Source organism: Benincasa hispida, chromosome 1, assembly GCF_027475165.1.
Source record: "Benincasa hispida cultivar pf3 chromosome 1, pf3_genome.v1.1, whole genome shotgun sequence".
Lineage (NCBI taxonomy): Eukaryota > Viridiplantae > Streptophyta > Magnoliopsida > Cucurbitales > Cucurbitaceae > Benincasa > Benincasa hispida.
In genome coordinates, this window is record NC_143478.1 from 50,290,823 (window position 1) to 50,303,469 (window position 12,647).

Consider the following 12,647-nt stretch of genomic DNA (forward strand, 5'->3'; position numbering starts at 1 on the left):
TCTTATGGTTAAATAAACGACTGCCAAATATATATATATATATAAAAGTCCCTAATATGATCCATACACAATTTGGCTCTCTCTCTCTCCTAATTATTATTTTTTTTCCTCTCTAATTATCTCTGACTTTTCCTTCCTCTCTTGGCCTTGTCTTTTCTCCTCATCCTCTTGCTCTGCCTTTTTGATACCTCTCATTTATGGGGCTTATTTAGCTCTAAAAACCCAAGTTATTGGCTTGTTTTGATATATTTTTTTGTTTAAATTATGATAAAATCTTTTGAAATTGGAAAGATTTAGTGTGAGCATGTCAAATATTTGTAATCCTTGATTTTTGGAGTTTTTTCTTATAATTTTTATGTTCATTGAAACATATTGGCTATTCCAGAATTATAGTTTCTGATACAATTGCATTGCAAAGGCCCCTAGGCCGATTTTTAAATAAGGAAAGAATATCATATTTGAAGAATTTTGGAAAGAATTTGTGGAGCGATTTCTTGCCTGATTCTCAAAAATTTGAACCCTAAAAAAGAACCTTAAAAAACCCTAACATGGAGGCTATAAATAGGGCATGAAGTCAAGAACTCAACACACTAATCGATCATCATCTTTACATATCGCAAAACTTTTTCGATCTCCAACATTCTGTTTTTGTTTTTCTCTTATAATACTCTTGAATTGTAGTAGGATCTTTTTGGTTTAAATTTTTCTTTATCATGTATTTTTAGTTTTCTTAAATTCAAGTTCCAGTTCATTTATCTTGTGTTTTCCTTCATTTATCTTTAAACTTTATTGAGTTTACGCGTCACCTTTAAGTTTAAGTTGTGTACTTTTATTTATATTATTTAATACAAGGAAGAGAATACGTAAATTCTCAAAGGAGGAGGTATTAGACGTAAATACCTCAAAGGAGGAGAATAAGTCTCTTACACAAAAAAAAAAAAAAAAAAAAAAAAAAAAAAAAGTAACATTTCATTTTCAATAGCATGGTTTACTTTTATTGAGTATAATTTCATCATTAGTCTAAATTGATCACCTACATTAATATACAAAAGTTGAGTCTAATACTAAAAGGGTTAAGTGAAATTTGATTTTCATAAAAGCAAGCTATGAAAAGATCTTAGACATAAGACTTTATTTTAACCTTTAGGACCTTGGATTATGTGTTATTCATCTAAGTTCTTGTTAACCATAGACAAATAGGTTTAATGGCTTAGACTCCTAAAGATACTTCATAGAAGGTCAAATAGGTGTTGAATTTGGTTCACTATGTTAAAATTTGAGTAAAAATTGCAATTGCATTAAAGGTGACCTTTTATGATCAAAGGGTATGCGCATATTTAAGTCCTTTTATTTTCATTATCTTTATTCTTTTTTTCTTGACCAAATCATCTCTCCTTACTATTTTTTGAGTACTTTGCAATTGCTGGAAACATTTTTTAAATACAGCAAAATGTCACTATCTATCATCAATAAAAATTGATAGACGTTGATAATAAATATTGATAGACATTTATTAATATTGAGATAGTGAAATTTTGCTATATTTATAAATAAGTTGGCTTATTTTTTTATGTTTTAAAAGAGTATAGAATGATATTTCGGTAATCAATCAGATTTCATTTCCATTACGAATGAAAGTAAACACCATCCATGGATTTCTAATTAAAATTCAACTCATATTCCTTACGTGTTAAAAAAGACCATCAAACACTTTATGATTACCATTCTAGTGAATTTTCTTTACAATCAAATTCAATTACGGTTATGATCTAAATCTCAAAGGATAAGTAAATGTACCATTAGAAGTAAAAGATCAAATGAAAAATGGTTCGATCTGACGTTCAAACAAAGTAAACTTTCTAGAGGGAAAAAAATGTAAGAAGGTAGTTTTACTTAATAGCAAACAACCTTCTCCCAAAAAGAATTTAAAAAAATGAAACTTTAATTTTTTTTTAAAAAAAAATAATAATAATAAATATCAAGGGAACTTTTGCAATGACACGGCTCAAAGGTAATGAGTCACTGTTAATTTCCATTTATAAAGGTAGGTTAAAGTAGGTGACATTTCACATCAACTAATATTTCTAACAAACTGCATTGAATAGTATCATGTTTTTATAATTTAATATAGATGTGGGAATTGGAATCTCTCTTCTTCTTTTGAGATATAATATTTTGATCTTCTTCAGGTTAAAAGAAATAATATCAATTAAACAATTTATAACTTAGAAATTTTATTTAAAAACTTGAGCCTAGTTGAATAAAGTAAAATACCTTTTTAGTCCTAGAATTTTAACATTGTTTTTATTTAGTATTTAAGTTTAAAAACTTACACTTTTGATCATTGACATATGAATTTAATTTTTTTTATTTGGTCTTTGGAATTTTTTTAAAAAAAATGGCTTTATTGATAATGGATATTTGAATTTGTTTTATAATGTCTTTGAAATTTTAAATTAATTTTTATTTGGTACTTGAGAATGAAAACAACTAAAAAAGAAAAACCAATCATTTGAAATATACATATAATTAAATTCTAGCGAATATGTTAAGTACCATATCATCATTTTGTTTAGGTAATTAAGGATAATATATATATATATATAATTAGAACTTGAGTTTTATTTGGACTATTTTTCATTTCCAGCACTCCATGAAGATCAATTGGTTGAAGACCCAAAAATAATTAATTCTAACCAATGAAGAAGAACGAGCTTCTACCATTTCATTTAAGTATAAAAATACTTGGTGCATTAGTTATCCCAACTATATAATAATAAATAAATAAAATATTTAGTACATTATGGTTGCACCCGTCTCTTTTCAATTCACTTGTTCAATTATATTCTATCATGTGACAAATTTTTTTTAATTTTTTTTAAAAATATTTTGGGGTTGAAGTGGACTATAATAAATAAATAAATGTATCGTACAAAATGCTCCTAAGTGTTAGTTCTTTAAATATTATATTAAATTTATTTAACAATGCTCCATGTAAAAAGATTAATGATTTGATCATATTTCTAAGTAGCATATAAGATTTTTCTCTTTATCTAGATTCTAATTTTGCCACAAAATAACTACTATTTTTGTGTGTGTTGATGTAGAAATTTGGTGGCATAATTGAAATTTCACATTTATTATTATTTGACAAACTATAAAATTATTTGACAAACTAATTTTTATACCTATAAATATTTATCTTGATTATGAGATTCAAATTGTTATTGTGGCTCTCACTAAAATATTGGTGATCTATAAAATTAAGAATTTGTTTGACATCAATCGATCAAAAATTTGAACTACAAATCTTTTAGTCTTCGACACTTTTGAAATGGTTTGATATGGAACTATCTTTTTGTTTTCCTATTTTATAAAAAAAACACTTTTGGTATTAAAAGTAACATTATAAATAAAATATTTAAAAGAAAGAAAAAAAAAAGGTTCCAAAGAACAAATTTCTACTTTTCAAAAACCTCCTTTTTTTCCGAAGCTGTCTTTTTCCTCTTTGGCATCTCTCCAACAAATTTATTTGTCACTTTTTTCTCCAAAGAAAATATAAAAATCAAGTGTTGAAAAAAAATCCAATTATAATTTATAGTGTACGGAAGACCAAAGCTTATAGAGGATGACTCCCCCATCTTTCTATTCTTCTTATAGTCCTTTCTTCCAGACCTAATTGCAAGCTTCTTCATGGGCCTACCTTGGAACTTATTTACTTGACTAATCTAATCATATATGAATGATACATGAAGTTGTAAAAAATATAGATAAATTTAAATTTTAAAGCTATATAAACCAATCTCAACATTCTATTAATACAACTGTGGAGATGGAACGTCAAATCTCCAATCTCCAGAGTGAAACGTCATTCATTACCGTGAGCCAAGCACATTTCGCTTAAAAAAATAAGCCAGATAACCCTACCTACATTACGTGGTACATTTGAAATCACATGTATTAAATTAAAATAGAATAAGAGAGAAATTAAACAATGTAATCCAGAGTCATCTAATTCCTGTAATTTAAGTGGTAACTCTTGAAACAAATAATAATTTGACACTATTTGAGTTAATTAATCAGCTTTTTTAAATAATAATAATAATAATAACAATTGTAATAAAATTAATCAGCTATAAACATACAAATAAGACATTGTGTCACTAATGAAGATACAATTAAGAGGCAGAATGTAATGACGCTAAAACTAAATCCTGTTATCACAGATCCATTTGTATGTTTGAAGTATCAATGTACAACACACAGACAAGCGCTGAAAGGAAAGAAGGGGAAGGGGAAGGCGAAGGCGAAGGCGAAGGGGAACACTTTCACAAACTAAAACTAATATGCAAATCACAAGCAAAAGCCAAACACCCCCCACCACCCCACCCCACCAACCAAATCAGAAGCCATTCAAAATGATGCTTCTATTCAGAAACAACTGCTCTCTTCTTCTATCCTATTTTTTACCTAAATAAATATAGTCAATGATCAGGACTAGGAGCAACACAGCAATTTCTTTCAGTTAAACGGATTCCATTCGTTGACTTGACCAATAATATCATTGAATTCATCATCCCACACTATTTTATCCCTAATCAATTTCACCTTCTTCTACGTCTTTTATAGAGTTTGAGACATAATTTGGCTCGATTTCCTCATCCTCTTCGTCTGCTTTAATGAACAACCCAAGTTGTTCTAATGGATTGCTCCCTACAAATTTGAAACTGCCCAGGTGATCTTGCGAGTGATCGGGGCTTGTTTCATCCCCGGAGCTTGCCAACTGCTCAGTAGGAGCGGATCTAAGCATCTCCAAGTCCTCCAGGAATTGGGAGTTCTCATCTATTATAACGGTTTTCTCGATCTGGCATAATATTCAAGTAATGAGCAAAAACTAGGAACTTTTGGGTGACTGCTCTGAACTTGGATTGATTGAAGTTTACCTGGAGCAATGCCTGTCGTGCTGCTTCTCTATCAAGTTCCCTCTTTCGTCTAGCCTCGGCTGCAGCTTCTGCTTCGGCTCGTCTTTGTGCATCTTGTGCAGCCTTTGCTTCTGCTTGCAATCGTGCTTTTTCTACATTTCATAAACAAAGAGTGTTAACAACACGGCAAGATATTAAATTAAACCCGAAGTCAATCAAATCGACCAAGTCCATCCGACTACCTTTCCTTTGCTCCAGTTCCAGTTCCTCCCTCTCCCGTCTCAACTTCTCAGGATCACCCTTGTCACCCTGATCTCAGTCCAGATCAAAATGCACACCATCCAGATCAAAACTCTCAATCTCTCATTGCAAAATCCATAAAAAGTAGTAGGATGTTAAACAAGTAGCCCATATTTTGAACCCACCTGTGTCATCGTCTTTTCTTTAGCTCTTAAAATTGTGTCAGCAAATCGATTTTTTAGCAGAGCAGCCCGGTAAAGCCTCTCAGGGGAGACAGGCTTCTCAGATGCAACATAGTTACCTATATTATTGATAAAAAAAATTAACTGGAATATACTCAAAATAGGGGTCAAAATTCTCGACTCTTGAAGCATGTTAGGCATGCCATACTTTTCAATAAAACACTCCTTCAATAATGCATTGTTTACATTATGTTTGAAAGAGCTTTCAGTAACTTCGTTTAGTTACACCACATTCAAAAGTGATTTGACTAATCTCAAATGTGTGTGTGTGTGTTTTCCTATTTCGGTTGGAAGTGGTTTTTCAACTAATCATTATAAAGTCACTTCTAGGTTGATGAAAACTTAAGTGTTTCTTCGAAAAGAGTTTTAATATCAATTTTTCTTAAATGTTAACCAAACTCATTCTAAATTAGTAATTCCTCTAGAAATGCTTATAGAAAAAGGGGGAAAAAAAATTGTTTAGTTTTTTTTCTTTTCTTCAATCTCACACTTCAACTCACCATCCTGATTGCAATCTGACTCGGTAGAACAAGGCTTGCTGGAAATCTGCTCAAGTTGTTCGTAGCCACCTTCAGATTCTGTAGAAAGCCATTAAATAGCATAAGTTACAAAGCAAATGCTTCAATAATAATTACCGTGCCTAACAAGAGTATAAAGCTTTCCACACACACACACATATATACATAACAAAAATTCTGAAGAAAGGCATTAAGAATTAAGGAATTACTTAGAGACAACTATTAAAATATGATTTATAAAGCTGAAGCAAACACAACATGAATCAATAAAGAGGCCCACTTGAGCTAGTTTGCTTCTTTTTACCAGACATCATTTAAAGAACAAAAATTTGTTGAATAATCCAAACTAGAGAAAACTCGAGTACAAGTTTGTCCAGAAAGGGGATTCAGTCAGAACCTAAAGCTGAAGCAAACACAACATGAATCAATAAAGTGGCCCACTTGAGCTAGTTTGCTTCTTTTAACCAGACATCGTTTAAAGAACGCAAATTTGTTGAATAATCCAAACAAGAGAAAATTCGAGTACAAGTTTGTCCAGAAAGGGGATTCAGTCGGAACCTAAAAAGCACAACACAAATCAAACATGGCAACACTAACTTTTAAATCATATCTAGTACAAAGACACAGCATGAACACATTCATCATATGTAATCCTAAACTAAATATATTTTGTTCCAATATGTTTCAACAATTCTTGTGCTAAAGGCTTGTTTTGAGTTCTCTTTATTCCCTTTCTGGTAAGAAATCGAGCTATCATTGAAGAAATGACATGTATATATCACACACAAGGACATACAAAAAAAAATTCTAAAAAAGCAGGAATCCAAACATTTATGATACAATGTTTTATGTCAATACTTAAAGATATATTCCTACCAACTTTTCAATTTCCTAATTAAATAAACATATTTTATAAATTTGTGATCGTCTAGGCGAGCTTGCACCTAGACTGTTCTCATGAGATGTGATAAATGCTCGACCATACATTTAGTTGTCAAGAAAACTCATAGGATATTAATTAATATCTCAACAAAGACATGTTTATTGTGTTTGAAAAGAGATTGACATGCCCTCAATAAGTGTCAAACTCTATGCAATTTGTTCAACTAGAGTCTAGAACATGTCTATCATGTTTAACAAGTGTCTTAACATATGTTGGGACATGTTGCAAAAGATAAAGTACACCATTTAGTAATGCCCATTATAACATAAAACAAACAATTTATCAAACTATGTCAAGAAAAAGGAATTATTCTAAGGATATCCATTGAGATCTAAATTATGAACCGAATTGATGTATCAAACAAAGGAACACGCTAATACAAGCTTCTCCTATTTATTTGTGATTAGATTTTAAGAGAAAAAAACAGAAACAAAAACAAATTCACCCTACCGATCAATCTCATCTAAAGAACAAAAAATTGTTAAGCAATCAAGAAATCTTTTTCACATACATATGCATAACACAATGTACACAGTATACGCCAATGCTGACAAACAGAATATTAATTAAATAAAAAAGTCTAGGAAGCACGGGCACAAGCGTCTAACATGTTTCATACACTGACTCCATACACTTGTCACGCACTCGTTATACAATAAACATAAGCAGACTTGTTAGGGGCATATTAACACTTACAAGACATAATATGTAAACATTAAGGCAAAAGACATTTCTATCCCAAAAAATTGTCTGTTTGGTCTCACATTCAAAGGGAGCATTTTCAGTCTCCAAAGTTTGGGAATGGTAAGTGAATGTGGTAAAATCATGCGGCAGTTAAATGTCTGACTATATTAGCTGATTAGGCAATATTATATCAGCTCAATATTTCTGCAACTGGACATTTGATTCAACGGATTCCTCCCTCTATTTCTCCTTTCTTTCTCCCTCCCCCCCCCCCATCTGCCCCTGCCCCTTGCTCTTCGCCCTCGGAGAAAATCCCGTCATTTCAAATTTGAAATAAACCCCCAATTTGGCTTTTTGTCAATTAAATGCGCAAAGAAGGGGAAAGGGAGGAAGAAGGATGAAGGGAAAAGGGAGGAAGAAGGATGAAGAGAAAAGAGAGAAAGAAGACAAAGGGGAGGAAAGAATAAAATATGAAAAGCATTTACAAAAAAAAAAAACAAGACCAAGGAGGCAGCAGCCATGGATGCAAGGAGAGAGAACGAGTAAAAAAACAAATAGCAAATATTTCTTAAAATTAAAAAACAATGATAATATTTTAAACAGAAATACCACCGGCTTTCCATTAATACTGATCGCAGAACCACAAACCACAAACCACTTTCCCAAAACTTCAAAGGTTAAAATGACGGGAAACTAACTCAAAGACCCAAAATGCTACCAAACCCAAACCACATGAACCAAAGTGTATTCATTTTTCCCTACGAAAAAAGATACATATATTTTTAAAGGTTAAAGGAGCACTTTAGGTCCCTAAATTGTCATTAGGAAAACAATTTTAATCCATATACTTTAGTTTGTAAATGTTTGTTTTATACTTTTAAATTTGTAACAATTTAGTCCCTATAATATCTTAAGTATGAAACAATTAAGTCCTTGTATTTAAAAATTTTGTAACAATTTAATCACGAAAATCCCACCAAGGTCACTTTGTCTTCCCAGTTGATAATAATCAAGTTACTAATTTACCTACATAAGAAATCTCATTAAATCTTAATAATATCTTTAACCATATGGATTAAATTGTTACGAATTTACAATATAGGAATTAAATTGTTATATACTCAAGTTTGGGGACTAAATTAAGATGACATTGTATAAATTGAAACAAACTAAAGTTTAGTGGCTAAATTGTTACTTAACAAAATGTTTTTAACCTATAAATGTAATTTAATATATGTGCCTTTACCATGACCACATATTCTAGATCTTTTTAAAATGTCATTCCCCGTGTCTACAAAAAGAACTAGACCTGATATTCAATACTTTTCCAACCAGCAAAAAGTTAACTAATTCATAAAGATAAATATAGGGATCGCATAAACCAATTTCTTTATAAGATATGAAGAAAGGATAAGAACACCCACGATTCCTTTCAAATGGTTCATCCGAGGTTGTAGTTTCAATTATTGGACCTTCAGAGCCAATAGTTTCTGGAACCTGTCGACAGTCCAAAGAGAAAAAATCAACCACCTCTGACGTCCATTAAACAATACAAACAAAGCCAGAATGCAAATTGGTCAGAGACCAACCAGTTGATGTTAAACTACTAATCAATACAATACCTGCTCATGTACTTGAATTGGAGCTTTATCACACTCAGAGTCATTATCAGAACAAGAAGAACCTGAATCGCCTGATAATAAACGAGATTGTCGATAAAGTAGGTCAGATAACAAAAAGGTTGCACGTAAATCGAGGATATTCCACTCATTTACCAACACATGCAACATATGGATCTTTTAGCTGTAATACCTATTATTACAAAACTCTTTTAGAGGTGTTAATAGGTAAATTAGACAAGTATTTCTGAGATTCAATATAGCTATATTAGGTAAATATTACAGCTAAAAGATTTTATCTTGCAAAATGGCGATGACAACATGCCACAACGAAGGTACCAATAAAAGATAGAAAACGAAACCTGACTAACCCTTTGAATTTCTTGAGCTCGTGCATTTGCTGTTCCTATGGATAGCATCCATAGCACTTCTCTCTATTTCCATAGGAGCACAGCTTGAAACAGGAGCTTCATGTCCACCAACATTCAGATCCTCATCAACTGGCCCACTCCCTGTTATTGCAATGGGAAGAAATAAAGTAAGAAGGTATAGGAAAATCATGTCGCAAGTATTCATTATGAAATCAAAATAGGCTTAAGACCTTTAGATGGTTGCATTGATGAGTTGCTTACTCCAGAGTCATTCAACATCTGCAACTGAAAATAATAAATTACTTAAAACAAAAGCAGTCAAATAAACAAAGATTACGATTAAACACATATGTCGAATTGTTATTAATACCTCAATCACACAAGGTTCAGCACTAGCATTATTCTTTTGTTTCTCCTGAAAATGATCATCTAGTAGCTTCCGTAATTTGAAAAGTGTATCATCGCTGAGATCATCAATGTCAATCTCAAATTCATCTTCTCCACATTCCCTTCCACCAGAGCTATGCTCTCTCAAGAAATCAATTATATGCAAGGGAATTTCTCCTAACAGTGACTCCAGCTCTCTCCCTAGATTTAGCTTTTCTTCATCTGTCATTACACACTTGGAGGGAATGGGTGTTACTTCTTGGGGCCTAGAAGCAACTTTCATCTTTTTTAGAGGCATGTGCCTAACCGTCTCAGCATCTTCTCGAGGTCTAGATTTAGTTGGCAATGCATGACCATCACTTTTTGGCAGTTTCTTCTCAATAGCCTTCCATCTCATATCAAAATATGAATTGAGAACATCAGCCATAATGTGCACATCATTGCCAGGTGGGTTGTAAGTCATCGCATTAGAGAAAGTAAGCCTCACATCAGCAAGAAAATCCAATGGACTTGAATATGCTCCAGAAGATAACTTAGATTTCACCGTTCCCAAATCCATTGGGTGCTTGATAATTGTGAAATAATCGGGGAGATTTAATTTTACTACATCAACAGGAGTGTTAAATACCCAGGCATACTGGTGCGACATTACTCTTTTCAAAAGTTGTTCACACTGTTTCATCAAAATTGCTGAAGTGCCATTTGGGGTGTTGGAAACAGATGCTTGCGCAGCAGGCCCAACTTTATCTGAAGCAACCCGACTGGATGCTTGCCCTTTCTTATGGCTTGGAACATTAGATTTCTTCCATTGCCCTGAAGTCAGATTTGAGGTATTTTTAACGCATTCAGCTGACGGCCCATTGTGTACATTGCTACAGCTAAGAATGTCACTTGAAGATGAAACTGTAAAACTATGCGTTCTAAGCAATTCTACTTTCTTTCTGAGGGTCTGAATCTGTTGAAGTTCGTTCCTCAACCTGTAAACCAAGTCCTTCCTCTCAGACTGCAACAGGCTTGTCAAGGGAAGAACTTGGGTTGGAACTCGCAAACCTTCCCGGCTATCAGAACTAAAACTGACACATCTTCTCATTGGGGTGCTAGAAACTTCCGAAGCAGCAATCTCAGGGTCAATTCTTCCCGAGCTACCAGAACCCTCTGATTCACCGGCAGTGTGAAAGGAACTATTTCCATAGTATCTCTCCGGGTATCTAATATTCTTTTCCGTCCTCATATCCATCAATGTAAACCACAAGCTGGCTGCTTCACTAGCGCCCTGGATCAATTCTGCTTCTTCAGGACTACAGTCACTAACCGAACACGGACGTGATCATGCACCTCCACTGCAAACACGCCAAACCATTCAAGCTAAACCCTGAAGAAAGTAAAAACACCTAGAGCGAAAATTCCTTCTCCACTTAGCTGAACTCAATACCAACACTTTCTTTCATAAACTCACGAATAAAACCAACAAAAAGACAATAACAACATAAGGAAAAGCATATAAAAAAAAAATCACACCAATTTCTTTTTTTTTTTTTTTCAATTCTAAAAGAACTACTACAAGTCAATATTACAAATTACGAAAAGAGAAAACAGCAGATCACAACCCAATACTCTTCTCTTTACAAATAAACCAAGTACAACAAAAACCCCCAATATTTGACCATCTACAAACGGCCAATTAAAAGGGAAAAAAAATACCAAAATTGAAAAAGCACACCACAACCCTAGGATGAATTACCCGTAGCCTGACAAACTTTCCAGTAAATCCCAACAGCTCCACGTAACAAAACTTCACGCACTGGATTGAATCGCAGTAACAACCCCACAACAACTGAAGAACATAGAAAAACCCAATCGAAGAGCGTAGATCAGAAGCCGCCACTGAACCCCAGAACTCGAAATCGAACTTCAAACAGAAAGAGAGGGTGTAAACAGAACATCCAAACCTTGAATCCTTGAGAACTTGCAGCAAAACAACAGCTATCGAAGTGGAAATCGAAGATCGAAGAGAAGAAAAAAAGAGAAGCGCGTCGAAGACCTAGAGAGAGATAGAGAGAAAAGAGAAGAGAGAGAAAGTATGAAGCCGTCTCTCACTCTCTAGTCTACTATGCTAAAACGCAATGCCCGGGATTTTTCCACACGGGGTTGAGGGAAATGGACGGCTGAGATTGAAGCCACCGGTGGGTGGATTGGGTGATTGTAGCCGTTGGATGTGTGGATCCCAGTGGGGCGAAGGGGTTTTTTTAACTTATGCCAGTTGGTGAGAAAAGTAAGTGACGGTGGGAATACGATTGGTTTAAGCCCAGTGAATAAATGGAAATTGAATACGGAATTGAAAAATGTGACGTAGTATGATTGAGATAGATATAAACGTAAATCCGTGATTGGTGATGTTTACACTACATAGGCTGCCTATAAAGCTTTTGAACGACATGTCGTACCCTCAATGCCCAACTTTTTTATTTTTATTCTTTATATTAAGAAAAATATCGATTTACTTCTTTAAATTTTAGAAAATTGCATAGATTAAAACCATGAACTAATAATTGCATCAATTTAAACTATGACTTTCATAAATATATCAATTTACAGCATTTTTCTAAATTTAAACTCTTAAATTTTAATACTGTTTTTACATTTGCTAGTTTGATTCTTAGAATGTATATCTCTTGTATTACAATTATATCTAAAAAAATTGTCATTTTAATCTTGAATTGA

General features: G+C 33.0%; 1 protein-coding gene across 5 annotated transcripts; it reads right to left on the minus strand.

Moving 5' to 3' along the window:
- Positions 1–4,196: 4,196 nt before the first annotated feature.
- Positions 4,197–12,055, minus strand: LOC120086536 (transcription factor GTE8-like). 5 transcript variants are annotated; one of them, XM_039043247.2, is made up of 12 exons: positions 11,876–12,055; positions 11,668–11,760; positions 9,910–11,266; positions 9,770–9,824; positions 9,540–9,680; positions 9,172–9,242; positions 8,974–9,046; positions 5,905–5,982; positions 5,348–5,463; positions 5,165–5,231; positions 4,944–5,074; positions 4,197–4,864 (listed from the first exon to the last, which is right to left on the minus strand). In XM_039043247.2, exons 3-12 carry the CDS (start codon positions 11,161–11,163, stop codon positions 4,595–4,597), a joined length of 2,256 nt encoding a protein of 751 aa, XP_038899175.1. In that variant the 5' UTR covers positions 11,164–11,266; positions 11,668–11,760; positions 11,876–12,055; the 3' UTR covers positions 4,197–4,594. The 5 variants fall into 5 exon arrangements, with proteins under 5 accessions (XP_038899175.1, XP_090166598.1, XP_038899184.1 ...); XM_090310472.1 differs by having other exon boundaries at positions 9,770–9,818; positions 11,876–12,043; XM_039043256.2 differs by having other exon boundaries at positions 9,770–9,818; positions 11,668–12,048.
- Between the last annotated feature and the right edge of the window lie 592 nt (positions 12,056–12,647).

Bases quoted from the DNA above. Each gene is read 5' to 3' on its own strand.
- LOC120086536 (XM_039043247.2), bottom strand. From the start codon at position 11,163: ATGGATATGAGGACGGAAAAGAATATTAGATACCCGGAGAGATACTAT. The intron at 9,243-9,539 runs GTTAGTCAGGTT...GTTTATTATCAG, and splicing joins GAGCTCAAGAAATTCAAAGG to GCGATTCAGGTTCTTCTTGT. The intron at 5,983-8,973 runs GTGGGTGTTCTT...GGCTTTCTACAG, and splicing joins TGAACCATTTGAAAGGAATC to AATCTGAAGGTGGCTACGAA.